The 12580-nt window shown below is 36.0% G+C and overlaps 1 protein-coding gene across 1 annotated transcript in view; it reads left to right on the top strand.

Annotated features, from left to right (window-relative positions):
• CACNA1A (calcium voltage-gated channel subunit alpha1 A) overlaps window positions 1-12580 on the top strand; it is a 181525-nt gene that overhangs the window by 130947 nt on the left and 37998 nt on the right. Inside the window, exons 36-37 of the mRNA XM_029284026.1 lie at window positions 11394-11499; window positions 12227-12334. Coding sequence (XP_029139859.1) covers window positions 11394-11499; window positions 12227-12334 — 214 coding nt within the window. The remainder of the gene's footprint in view (window positions 1-11393; window positions 11500-12226; window positions 12335-12580) is intronic.

Here is a 12580-nt window from a genome sequence, read left to right as displayed (position 1 = left end):
TTCAAAATGATACTCAAGTAGAATCAAAATCTGTGAATGAGGTTCTTCAGAAGTATTACACTTTTTTAATGTTGGGCTATGTATCCAAGGATTCTGATTAAACAGTAATAAAATGTGCATTATTATGTCAATCCCTATACTTAAAGTTTCTGACATAATCTGAGAGTTGAGGGAAGCAAAATGGTTATCTTGTCCAATTGTTTTATTAAGGGAGGAGTCATGTAGGACAAATTATTCTGTCCAATTATGCTAGGGCCATTTGGTTGCTAATAGCTATACAGTCCTCTAGATACAATTGCATATCTCCCATATGGTTCCTACATTTCTGAATTACTAGGTAGAATCCATAGTAGAAATGTAAAATTATCCTTAAGTGCCTCTTGCTATTGAATTAAACATGCTAAGTCTTTCGGCCTTTTGGTAGATTCATTTTGCTATAATCTGTTTGAGTTAAGAAATAAAAGAGATTGTTGCTCTTCCCTTGTGTCCTATAGAGGGCATCATCCACCTCAGGATGGCACCACTTCCTGGAGCTAATAGGGTTCACAAGTACATTTGTCTCTACCTGTGGTGATGCCTAGAGAGTAGAGTGATTGGTCTGACTGGAATTTTTTTAATAGTCCATTCAATGTACATCATATTTAGAAAATATTGTTTTTGTTTTTATTTTTACCTACCTAGCACCTCCTTTCCCCTTTCCACCCCCTTGCCTAGCTAAAAGGTGGGACAAGTGAGGAGACCATGGGATTGGGTGGTATATTTTCTGCACTCTTGCTAATCTGCCTCCAGCCTAAAGAAACAGGGAACCAGGAAACAGAGTGTATATCTGGCTAGTCCTGACATTTCTTTGTAACTATGGGAATATAGTATAAGATGGTCCATGACATTCAGTATCACTAGAGACCACAGCATTTGTACCAGCCATTAGGTTCCATCAACCACCAAAGACCCACAAGATGCAACCTCTTCCATTCCTAAGTGCTGAGTTCCATCCCATTGCCCTCCACTTTTCTACAGGGCAGGGCGGGGACACAGTCACCGAGCCCACTTCTTCGAACTCAACGAATGGAGGCTTCTGAGGGCAACAGCTTGGAAGAGGGCCAACATTCCATCCCTCAGGGCAGCTTTACATTTTGGCTCCAAGACGTTCTGGGTGGATGTCTGAGGTGGGGTGAGTAATAAATCTCCCATTTGCTCCAACTCAGTTATCCAGGGAAGAAACCCCAAGACATTTTAGGTACATTAGAACTAAGGGGCAGATCTACATCCTTCCTAATTTAAGGATGGAAATCTTTGGACCAGTTATGGCCTTCAACAACTCATTTGGATTTATCATGATTCCTCCCTCTTCCCCTAAGAGAGAACCTTTAAACCTATTTTGAAAGGTAGTTTGGGGGTTTAAGAGGTGAAAATCACTCCTTAATATTAACAAACTGCTTCTAAACATAGGATCAATGATATTTGGTTGGTTGGTGCAAATGAGTGCTTTTGGACTATCAAAAGAATCTGTCCCCATAAGGAGAAGTCCTATTTACAACATTGGGATTCAGGATTATCAGAACATTATTTCACGTTTCCTTCATCTCTTTCCCATCTAAGGCCGATAACTTATTCTCAAAGAAAGATTCTCTAAAATTCTAAGGCAATGAAAAGGTATCCATTAGTATTTCCGCCTTGCTGTCTTTGCAGTTTCTTGGAAATCTCTGGATTCTATTTTGAAAGTGGAAGCTGCCCTTTCAGGAAAACTTTAGCCTCCCTCTTACAGGGGCTTGTTTATTCCAAGCTGAACTTTTCACAACTTATTGGCCAACACATGTAGTATGTTATAATTCTCTTATGTTCAGTGAACCTGAATACTTGCTTCCCCTAAGCCATTTTCTTTCTTACTATGTCGGTAGTTATTGTCTCCAAACTACATTAATAACCTTTGAAAAGCAGATTAGCTGATGCTACCAGAAACAGACTTTGAATTAGTGAATAAACGCTATGCATTTCCCACTCAAGTTTCAGAACTGCTCCAGTTTCCTATTACTAATATCTCTGTTGCAGTATTAATTTCCTATTGTGAGGTAGAGTCCTAATCTCCCCTGTGAGAAAAGATTGAAATGTATATAAAAACACTGAAGCCTCTGTAATAGCATTTAGATTTTCTCCCAATATAAAAACATTTCATTCCAGGCCAACCAAGAATGGCCTACAGAAACTTTGATGCACAAGAACCGTTTTTGATTATTCAACGCTGGATGCTATCCATTTCAGAGATTTGACCTATATTTTGCTACAAGAAAACACATGCAATAGTTAAGAAACTAAGATAAGAATCTTAGACTGATTTAATCGGTTCCTTTTTTTTCTTCTGGAACCTTAGGATACCATAAGGATGACAAGGATAAAAAGAAAGCTTTTTCACTAGTTAGGAGGAAATGAATATAGGTCCAAAACCAACCATTTCATTTTACCTAATTACCGTGTTTAAACCTTCCAAAGAACTAAGGTATAAATCAAAGATGAACAATTTATTAATCCACAAATATCCATATCTCCACTTCTACAATTTCTGAAAAACTCCTAAGATTGTGCTGTGGAAATTAAGCAACACAATCTCTCTAGCTAGTCTAGCCAATCACTAATTTAAGTTGAGTTCACATAAAACTTCCCTCCCAAATTAAAAAATAATAATGTGGTTGAAAATTTCAGCTTTATCTAATCTAGCGATTTCACATTTTACTCATGTCTTTATGGACCTTGAGGATTAACCCCCTTTTTAAAAGTAAAAGTGTTTCCTGCTGTAAAAATGTTGCCTACTACTTACATTAATGGCATCAAATATCTAAGAATTTTTCCCAAGTCTTATTCTAACTATGTATCTGCCAAATACTCAAGACTGTCAATCTGCTGATAGAAAACCTATCTGGACTGATTGACTTTTGGATTTGGCCAACGTACTACAGTAGTTACAAGTTGTCACTGATCTGTTGGATCATAGAACCTCAAGGAAATAAGCTTATTTCTTCCTTAGATTTAAAGTGTCCCATGAACGCAAGCATTATATTAAAGCCACATCTTATTCATTTATTCATTTAAGAACAGAACCATAGTACATCTCTCTAGATTTGAATTTTATAATCTGCCAAAAGAATGAGAAAATAAAGTCACCTTGTGCCTCAAATATCCCAACAAAAAGCATGTCATGATTTAAATTCATCCAAGCATCTAGCAACCAACAGGATTTTATAGTTCCTGTCAAGTTGCCAAAGATCTATCTTCATGTACTCATCAGAAAAGTGCCCTGAAAATATCTGTAAGTAGACTTCATAGTATTTGTGGGCCACATGTATGAGGTAACACTTATACAAAAAGATACTCTGGAAAATTCCCTAGCTGAAGATTTATTTTTTAATTTCTCTGGCTACCATTTTTTTTTTACCATGAGTAACAGAACAAACTCTTTAGGCAAGTATTCCTTCAGAAAAAGAGCAATAAGAAACTGGGCTCAACCTTTCCAAAACCTTGTTCCATTGATGGCACTGTTACCATCCATTTCACAAAACTCTATATCAATGGCACTAGTGTGAACTTTGATTTTTTTTTAATCCCAAGATTGATCTCACTGGTACCAATTTTGATGTTGGATTCTATGTTACCTCTGATAGTAGGCTGTTGTTCTGAGAAGGCAAAATCCAAGATTCCACAGGCTAGACAAAAGTCAGATGACTATAATCCTTCCAAAAATGGAAATCTTCACTGGGGTCTATTGCCAGTGGATAGGCAAGAATTATTTGCTTACTTCATATCCATATTGATACCTGTTTCCTACTTCAGCTGTATGAGATCTTTGCTGGTTCTTGATTGAGGTTCTTGGGATAGAGATTTATTATCATGGTATCTCCAGAACAGTTATTTGCTTGGCAATCACTTAAACCTCAGTACTATTCCATTGGTACCTCTTGCCCCTTCAGCAGTCTTGAATACATACAATTGAATTTACATTATCAGTATACCCTTCTACCACCTCATCAGATCTAATGATGATGGGTGCTACCATCACCACCACTCCCATTTTACCTACAGTCTTTGTGCAGAGCAAGCTTTAGAGCTAGACATCTTAAGTCTGTTAGTAGAGAATCCAGTGTTTTGTTAATTCAAAGTGACTCTTCCAGTACCTTTAGCTATATTAATATTCCAATACTGTATGATGCTAAGGAACTTTATTCCTTAAATCATCGTCTGTTTTTCCAACTTTTAAAAGACTAGAGAAATTCTACAGGGTTCAGGGAAAGAAATGCAAATACACATCACTATATTTAATCATAATAAAGGCATCTCCTACCAATAAGAAAAGCAATAAACATGATTATTTTGGTCACAGTTTTTACTTCACAGCAACTTTGGACCTCAGGATTACCAACTACCGTGCTTCTGTGGGCAGTTATCTTTTTTTCTTTAGGGAGTTTTTCAGCATGTATTGAGACAGAAGGACTGTCAAAGCAACAGCAACATTTTGTGGCATAATGTGAACTACACAGCAAAATCTGTGGCAAATGTTATTACCCTGGGGAGGCTTGTGAGATCCTCAGAACTTCAAAGGCTGAATCCCATGTAGAGAACTTTGTCTTCAAAATCAGTGATAAACTTGGGCTAATTTCAGTATATGAAAAATACTCCCTACTTTAGTTCTTCAGCATCTGTCCTACTTGTACTGTAGTACCAAGGATGGGATCAGAGCTCCTTCTCAAAATGCAATTGCCAGTTTTACCCTAAATTCCAGACTGCAGCAAAATATTTTCAAAAGTGTTTCTTTGAGGTACAGAGGTAGTAACCATTTCAACATGATTTTCAGACAGCTGCAACTGCTATGCAGTTTGTAGACAGACTGTTTTTTTCCAACTAGTCTGGCAGATCATGTTGGACTAGTGGAATGTATCACATCCTTTCATCACAAAAGTCTATGCCATGCAGCTTGACATTAATCTCTCTCAAGTGCCTAGTATGCTACCTGTTAACTCTCATCAAAAAGTAGCTAACTCATTTGCAAAAGAGATACAGAACCAATACCACAGCCTCTATGTAAAAAAGAATGTCATTTCGCCTTAGTCTGAGACTGTGCCTCTTCTATATGATATCAACTTTTTTTTAATCAGCATTAAGAAATTCTGCATAGTCATAACAGTAAGCATGGTTCAACTACTTCATTTGGGAAGTTGGTTCATGACATTGGATTTCAGTGATGATTACTTTCATATGCTATCAAAGATAATGGTAGCTGCTTTCTTCCATTCTCATGATTAGCTTCAGCTTTACCAAAATGCTAACATATCTTGCTTTATATCCAGGATTTTCTGTCAAAGCTCAGTTATGAGGCTTTTTCAATAACATTCCATTACAACTGCATAGGAATGTCTATAATTCAGTTATTCAAGTAAGATCTTGGAAACCTTTGCTTTCTTTACATTTTTAACTCAGACAGTATATAGAAAGAACTTTTTATTCTGATAAAAATAGAGAGGAAAAATACCCTGTTTGGGAAGCTATCAATAGTCTCAACTCACCTGACCTTGATTTAGATAATAGCTTGAACACCAACACTCTTCCATACCAAGTTGCTACCATAAAAGAGCATCCTGAGTTAGAGGGAAAATAACATTCTTCTCTCATCGTGCTAAAAGTCATTTTAAACAATGTTCCAATTAATAAATATTCTGTAGATTTCTCTCATGGAAGTTGAATGCTTATAGAGTGAAAATACTTACAAAGTTCCCTTTAAGCCCATGGTTGTATGATTGTTTAAGCTGCTGTCTCTTAAAATAAATTTCTTGGTAGTTACCAGCTCATAAGTTTTAAAATCAGAGAATTCTAATTTATTTTTTCACAAATTCTACACTTGTTCCAATATTAATTTCTTGGTTGCAATAAAATTTCTTTAGTTATTCTTTCTAATGTGATTATATTCTAAGGAGTATGCATGGCCTAAATTAAATGTATGTACAGGTCCTATTTTGCAGAATTGGAAAAAATTGGGGGGAAATGGAAATTACTTTAGCCTTCCATAGTAGATAAACAAATTCATTAATTTATATTGACTTCACAATGTATAGCAGAAAGAAAAATGCCAGGGAATGTAACAGTTTACTTGCTCAGTAGAATGAGTACATAACCATGACTGTAACATTCAAAGACAATTCTCTTATGAGAAAGATGTAGATTGTACATGGGCCTCTGCATAGAAATTTTATAATCAGTACAAAATAGATATATGTCCACAGAGCTTTGAAAAGCCATGTCCTTCAAAAATGCTGACTTGATGATTTGCTAATGTCAGAATTCCTTCCATAAACTTGTATTGCTCTGATATACCCCAAAATTGAAAATGCCCTATATGGAGCTTAGAACAAAATGAGAATTCTGACCATGATTATTTATTCTTTGATGCCTGTAGAGGGCATTCAGATGTTTCTTATTCAGAAAACTGATATGCATAATCCTATTAATGTTTCCGTTTCATCATATATGGGGGTTGGTAGGCAGTACTCACTGGGGATTTCCTTCTGTCTGACTTTTTGGGTCATGAAATGTAAGGATTGGAAGAGTCCTGGAGAACATCTAATTCAGGCCACTGCTCAGTGCAGTAATCCACTACTATTGCAATATTGGATTGTAATATAGTAGATTGCCTTTTTTATGAAACTGAAATAAATGAACTTAAAGTATAGATTTTTTTTCTGTTAGAAATAGTCTCACTTTTCTAAGAGAATCTGGGAGACAATATTGCTTCTCACCCTCTTGAAAGACAAGTTTAATTGTGGACCCTGCCTACTAGCTCCAGGAGATATAACATCCTGCGGTAGAAAATATCCTCTGGTGGACTCAGAGAATAGGCATTTAAAGTAAACATTCTCAAATGAAAATGACCTTACTAAAACAAGGATATGTTACAACATAAGCAACAAGTATGTTGGTGAACTTAACACCAGATGGTAATTATTCAGGCACATTTGGAAACTTAAGTAAAATACTCCATCACTTGAAAATAATCACTTTTTATAATGGATACTGTCTACATCTTCCATTCATAATGCTTAATCCTTTCTCACCATTTCTGTCATTTTTTTCCAGAGAAAATTCTTAAGGAGGAAAAGTTGGAATAGGTCTATGATGCCTTTTGACTGGTAGCGCTAGGAACCTTCTATATTGAAGGACTCTTACAGTTTAAATATAATACAAGGGGAAAGGATAATATAAATATTAATTAAAAGTTTTCTTACAATCATCAATATTAAGGATAGCTTTTGTAAATAAAAAGAGAAAAGAAGAAACAATATGAGGCTTGAGCAAAAGAGGGTCAAGCTACATTGCCTTTATTTGCTTATGGAAGAAGTGTTCCAACTTCGCTGAAATTAATAGTAGCAGTCATGAGAACTGCCAAATGAATATATAAAATTGCTTTAAGCCAAACAATGTTACTTTATTCACTCATATCCCAGTTGTTTTCCAATTGTAAACTGTGAATCTTTTGTCAGGTTCTAAGGGGACATGACTGAGGTCAAGATCTTCCATATGCAAATGTTTATTTTAATATGAAGCTATAGTGCTTCTGTATAGAAATAACTTTTGTTTATGTATTTTATTTTTATTCTTATTTACTCATCTCTGGGTTTAAAAACTGTGGGTAAAAACATAAAATTATACAAAACACAACAATACATAAAATGAACTAAAGCATCTGTTAAAAGCAGACATTCTAAAAATTACTGTATGAGTAATAAAATTCTTGAAACACTATGAAGACTAACAGGAAGATTAAATAACTGAGAAGATAAAAACATTGATGGTGCTGAAAAGGTAGCAATTAAGGACTGGGGAAGCACCTTTATTGTAAACTGCTACTACATTGGAAACAAACCCACTTCCATGTAACCGCTTGCTACATTTCTGTGTATGAAGACACTCAAAGCAATGCAAGTTATGAACAGAAAGAGACACAAAAAAGATATTCTTTTCTATCTCGATAACAGCTACTCATAAGAAGATATTGATCAAAAATGGAAAATTCAGCTGCTTTTGAGGATAAAAGCTGCATTTACAGAAAACCTGCTCCTTCAGCTGAGCAGTGATTCAAAGAGAAGGCACATATTTCAATGTTTTCAAAATGCTACAATGATGTTCTGTTATCATATTAGGAGCTCTAAATCCAAATTGTAAAGGCTCAGAAGAGGATATGAACTCAAATCACATTGCAGCTTGTTCCTCCCATCAATAAAAGAGTTATGTTCTCAAAGACCAATCTGAATACAACATGCAAATAGTTTCTGCAAGCTTAGCTTTTGATAGAGCGTGAAGCATTAGTTTTGAAATAAAGTTGGACTCACAAGACAAATTGCATAAATAGATCAGGAAACAAGGCTGGCTTCTTGTCTTTGTACAAGGGGACTAAAGAAGATCACAACAGTCTATATATTCACGACAAGAAGAATCATTGGTTTCAATCCATACGTTTTGTTACTTAGTGTAAACTGATTTATTTGGGGAATACTAGATTAATATGATATGTGAAACTTAAATAAGCTTTGGGTCAAGGCTTCAGAATCAAGATGCAGAGGATCTTTCCTAGCTGTACTATTTCCGTATCTGTGCTTCTGTTTCTCAACTATACATCCTTTGAGTAAAAAAGGTTTTCTAGATGTAATCCCCTATAATAATCTCGCTTCCCCCCCCCCTCTGCAGTTGATTAATCCTTCTGTTTATACTTTCATCCTCTTATGATTAGTTATCATTATGCATCCCTAGGTTCACTTATATATGCCACTGGCTGTCCAGAAAACTACTGAGAGAGGGAACGATTCCACAAAGCCATGGCTGTGGGGGAAAGAATGAGCGTTTCTGATTGCCTTATCTGACCTGATGAAGAATTGCTGCCTGTATCCATCCATCCTTCCCCATTTTCTTTTCTGCTATGATTATTTCTTAGCATACAAACTTCCTTCTGTATCAAATAACAATCTTAAAAGCTCAGTCCCCTACAGATCTGGAGTCTACACATAACCTGGCATTCTCATATTCAATAGTCTGCACACTCTGGCTAACTCAATTTGACACTCTCATCTCCCTTAATTTGCTTAAACCATCTTGCTCCAATGCTGTCCTTGGGCATTCTGTACTACAAAAATAAAAAGCCACAAGAAATTTCAAATTCAGTAAGGAGGAGCTGAAGGCTGTATGAGTGAAATTATGTAAAGTACAACTGTTAGGACTATCTACACATAATCTGACGAAGGAGGTTATGCTTGAGATTACTTGGGCCAGTATAAAAACATCTTTGGGATGTTTCTTTGATTGAACAAAAAAGGCAAGAATGAAGTTGCTTCTGGAACAGAAGCAAGAAAAAAAAGAATTCACAATACTACACCAAGGCTTTATCCATGCATTTTTATGGTCGAATGGAAATGCTTTAATGTGATAATATTTGAGTGAAAGCTTATCATGTGATCCAGGACAGTACCACTGGTCCTCAAATTAAAGCATTACTATTATGGGGAAATATTATACAGCAGTTGCAGGAGTAACTCTTGTTAATGTATGAACTCCTGGAGACTGCAGCTAATGAGTAATAATAATTGAATCCTCCTATCTTGTGCAGTTATTTGATTTTGACTGCACAATAAAATTATAATTTCTACAACTATTCTAGATGAACTGCCAAAATATCTGAAGTGCCATCTCACAATCCTCAGTGAATTAATTTTCAAAATACAATACAAAGGAATGATCTAAATGATGGGGTTGGGAACATTATTACCTCATCCTATCTAGAAAGTGACTCACCATTCGCCTCCACACAAGACTTTGCATGGGGCCAGAAGCAAAGGATTATCTCTGACATTTTGGATTGAATTATATGACAGAACTGGAGTTCACACACCAGCTTGTAGCCTGTTGATGAACAGTTCAAAATTATAAAGGAATGTAAGGGAACAGGCAGCATTTTTAACAAATTGCCAAAGAGGGAATGCTGAATGCAGAAGCACAAAGCCTGGGTAAGCTTTTTTTTAGTAGGCCTCCAGTGCAGGCTGGTCTTCAAGATCTACAGGTTTTCTGGACATGAGGTTCCTGAGGGATCTTCTGCTGAATGTGTCATCATCACTTGTATGTGTGCCTCCCACTTTCTCTCTTGCTTTCTTCCTTCCCTGTTTTGATCTTACCTATCATCCTGTGCACCTCTGTTCAGTGACATTTACTTAACTAATTCCCAAACCCGTTACTCTCTAACCCCCATTTCCATTAGTCCGCAGCCTATCTCAGCTAATGCACTAGCTAATTGAGCCCCACCCTGAGCATCTTGTGTGATCTCCAGCCCATAGCCTTGGCTCAGAGGAATGGCACATGGCCTATGATCTGCCAGTTTCATTTCTTTCTTTTTTGTGTTAAGGATGCACCCAATTTTTTTTTTTTTTTGCACCAAGAACCCACAGTTCGGATCTCTCCCTATAGATCAATCTATATCAGAGCTATGAATGAGTCTCAATATATATTCTGTGGATGCCTTTACACTGTGCAGTGCTGTGATGCATGATGCATGCTCCTTTTGCATGCTTTTAATCTTGCATATTTGACAAAACTTGCTCTTGTTCAATGGTTGAATGCATTCTCCTTGAACCCATCCCTTTACTGCTGCTGTCTGCTGCTATCTTGAAAAGATGGGATTTTGTGTTACTTTACAATTTTTTACTTTAAAACACAGACACAACGTGAGCTCTGATGGGAGAACTCTGGGGGTGAGAAGATGGGATTTATTTGAGGATGGTAGTAAAGCATCACTTGAATTCTAGGGAACAGTATTCCTGAATTTTATCAGGAATTGTGGGAAACGTCTAGAAGCTGTGAATATGTAATCTGTAGTCTATAGAGCAGCAGAATCTAAAAGTTAAAACAGAAGTCTTTAAACAATTTCAACTCTGCTAAAAGCTACACAATACATTTTAGAGTACAATAATCAATAAGCATTGGTTCCTTCCAAGGATTGTATAGTTTCATAGACAATCATAGCTACATTAATGTGAGAGTAGATTCCAAGTATTATGGAATGAGCTTTCCAGCCACATGCTTTGTATTCAATTGGGCTTTTATGTAATTATTATGTAGAATTACAGTATTTGTAACCCCACATGGCTGATGAAAAATCCATAGCATCTGTGCATAGAAAATGGTGGGTGAAAGAAAAATGAAGTAGAACAGTTGCAAGTAGTTGATTAGTATGAATAATCTGAACAATAGAGACAACACAGGAAAAAGTCTCTGAGCTCAGAGTTCTCCCCAAGGCTCTTATATTCCTCTGTGCATGACAAACTGGACTGTGAAGGAGGTCCTAGATTCACACATTTCTGCTTGAATTTCTCCAGAGATTACTGCGTATGGACTTACCTGTGGCAGATGACAACACGGTCCATTTCAATTCTACCCTTATGGCATTGATCAGAACTGCCCTTGACATCAAGATTGCCAAAGGCAAGTGCCATTTCCATAGATCCAGTTATTTTGCTGGCAAATAAAAATATTGTGAGAAATTAGACTGTGTACAACATAAAGCACATTTTCAGATACTAATAATGAGGAAATGTTGAATACAAATGCTGCTTGTGGCAATGCCTTATACAAATAGAGGAAATTGATGCAGAATAAGTGAGTACTTATTCTGCATCAATTTCCTCTGCAATGTTGACAGCTACAGGAAGGCAAGAGAGCATCAGGTTTTTTAAAAAAAAATACTTTCACATGTGCATTATTAATTCATCGATTAATAATTCCTAGTTTTCAGTTCTGTTGAGATTTTTTGTTGTTGTAATCTGCTTCAGTTTTCTCTTCTTTTATCACAGTGCATTCCTATGTCTCAATAAATTTCTGCCTTTATTTAGAAAAGTAGAAACATGAGACAGAAAATGGTGCTAGAATTCATCTCTTTTGACTTGCCAGATGATTATAGAAATGTTTTCAGATCATACACAATCAGAAGTGCTATTTTTCACCTCTAATTTGAAGTGTTATTGTTAAATGACTAAACATGTTTAAAAAATAATTTTATCAAATTTGAATATAAACTGTAATAGCATTTTTAAAAGCAAAATTAGTGTTGGCACTGATAAACAGTAAATATTTAACATTTCAATGGGAAGAAGTAGAATTGGGACGTCTAGCCATTTGTTACTTCCTCTCATTCCTGGTTTGAATCTTCCAGGGGGGGCTGACAAACAGCAGATGGACGCTGAGTTGAGAAAAGAGATGATGGCGATCTGGCCCAACCTATCCCAGAAAACTCTAGATCTTCTGGTCACCCCTCATAAATGTAAGAAATGATTAATCATTACTCTCAGTGTCAGCCTTATCTATGCCAACCCTATTTCTACTTTTCTGTCATTTTCTCAGTATGCAAATACTACTTTATAATCCTTTTATAATAAGCAAGAACATATGAAAAAAATATTTTGAGCAAAAAAAACTTTTCAGAAAGCTAAGGAAAAAATTATTAAAAAAACAACACATTTCTACTTCAGGGCTTTACATTAGTTAATATAATTCTTCCAGATAGAAC

This window comes from Protobothrops mucrosquamatus, unplaced genomic scaffold, assembly GCF_001527695.2.
Source record: "Protobothrops mucrosquamatus isolate PMUCROS unplaced genomic scaffold, P.Mucros_1.0 scaffold336, whole genome shotgun sequence".
NCBI lineage: Eukaryota > Metazoa > Chordata > Lepidosauria > Squamata > Viperidae > Protobothrops > Protobothrops mucrosquamatus.
Note: the sequence above shows the minus strand (reverse complement) of the source record. Positions and strands in the feature narration are given on the sequence as shown.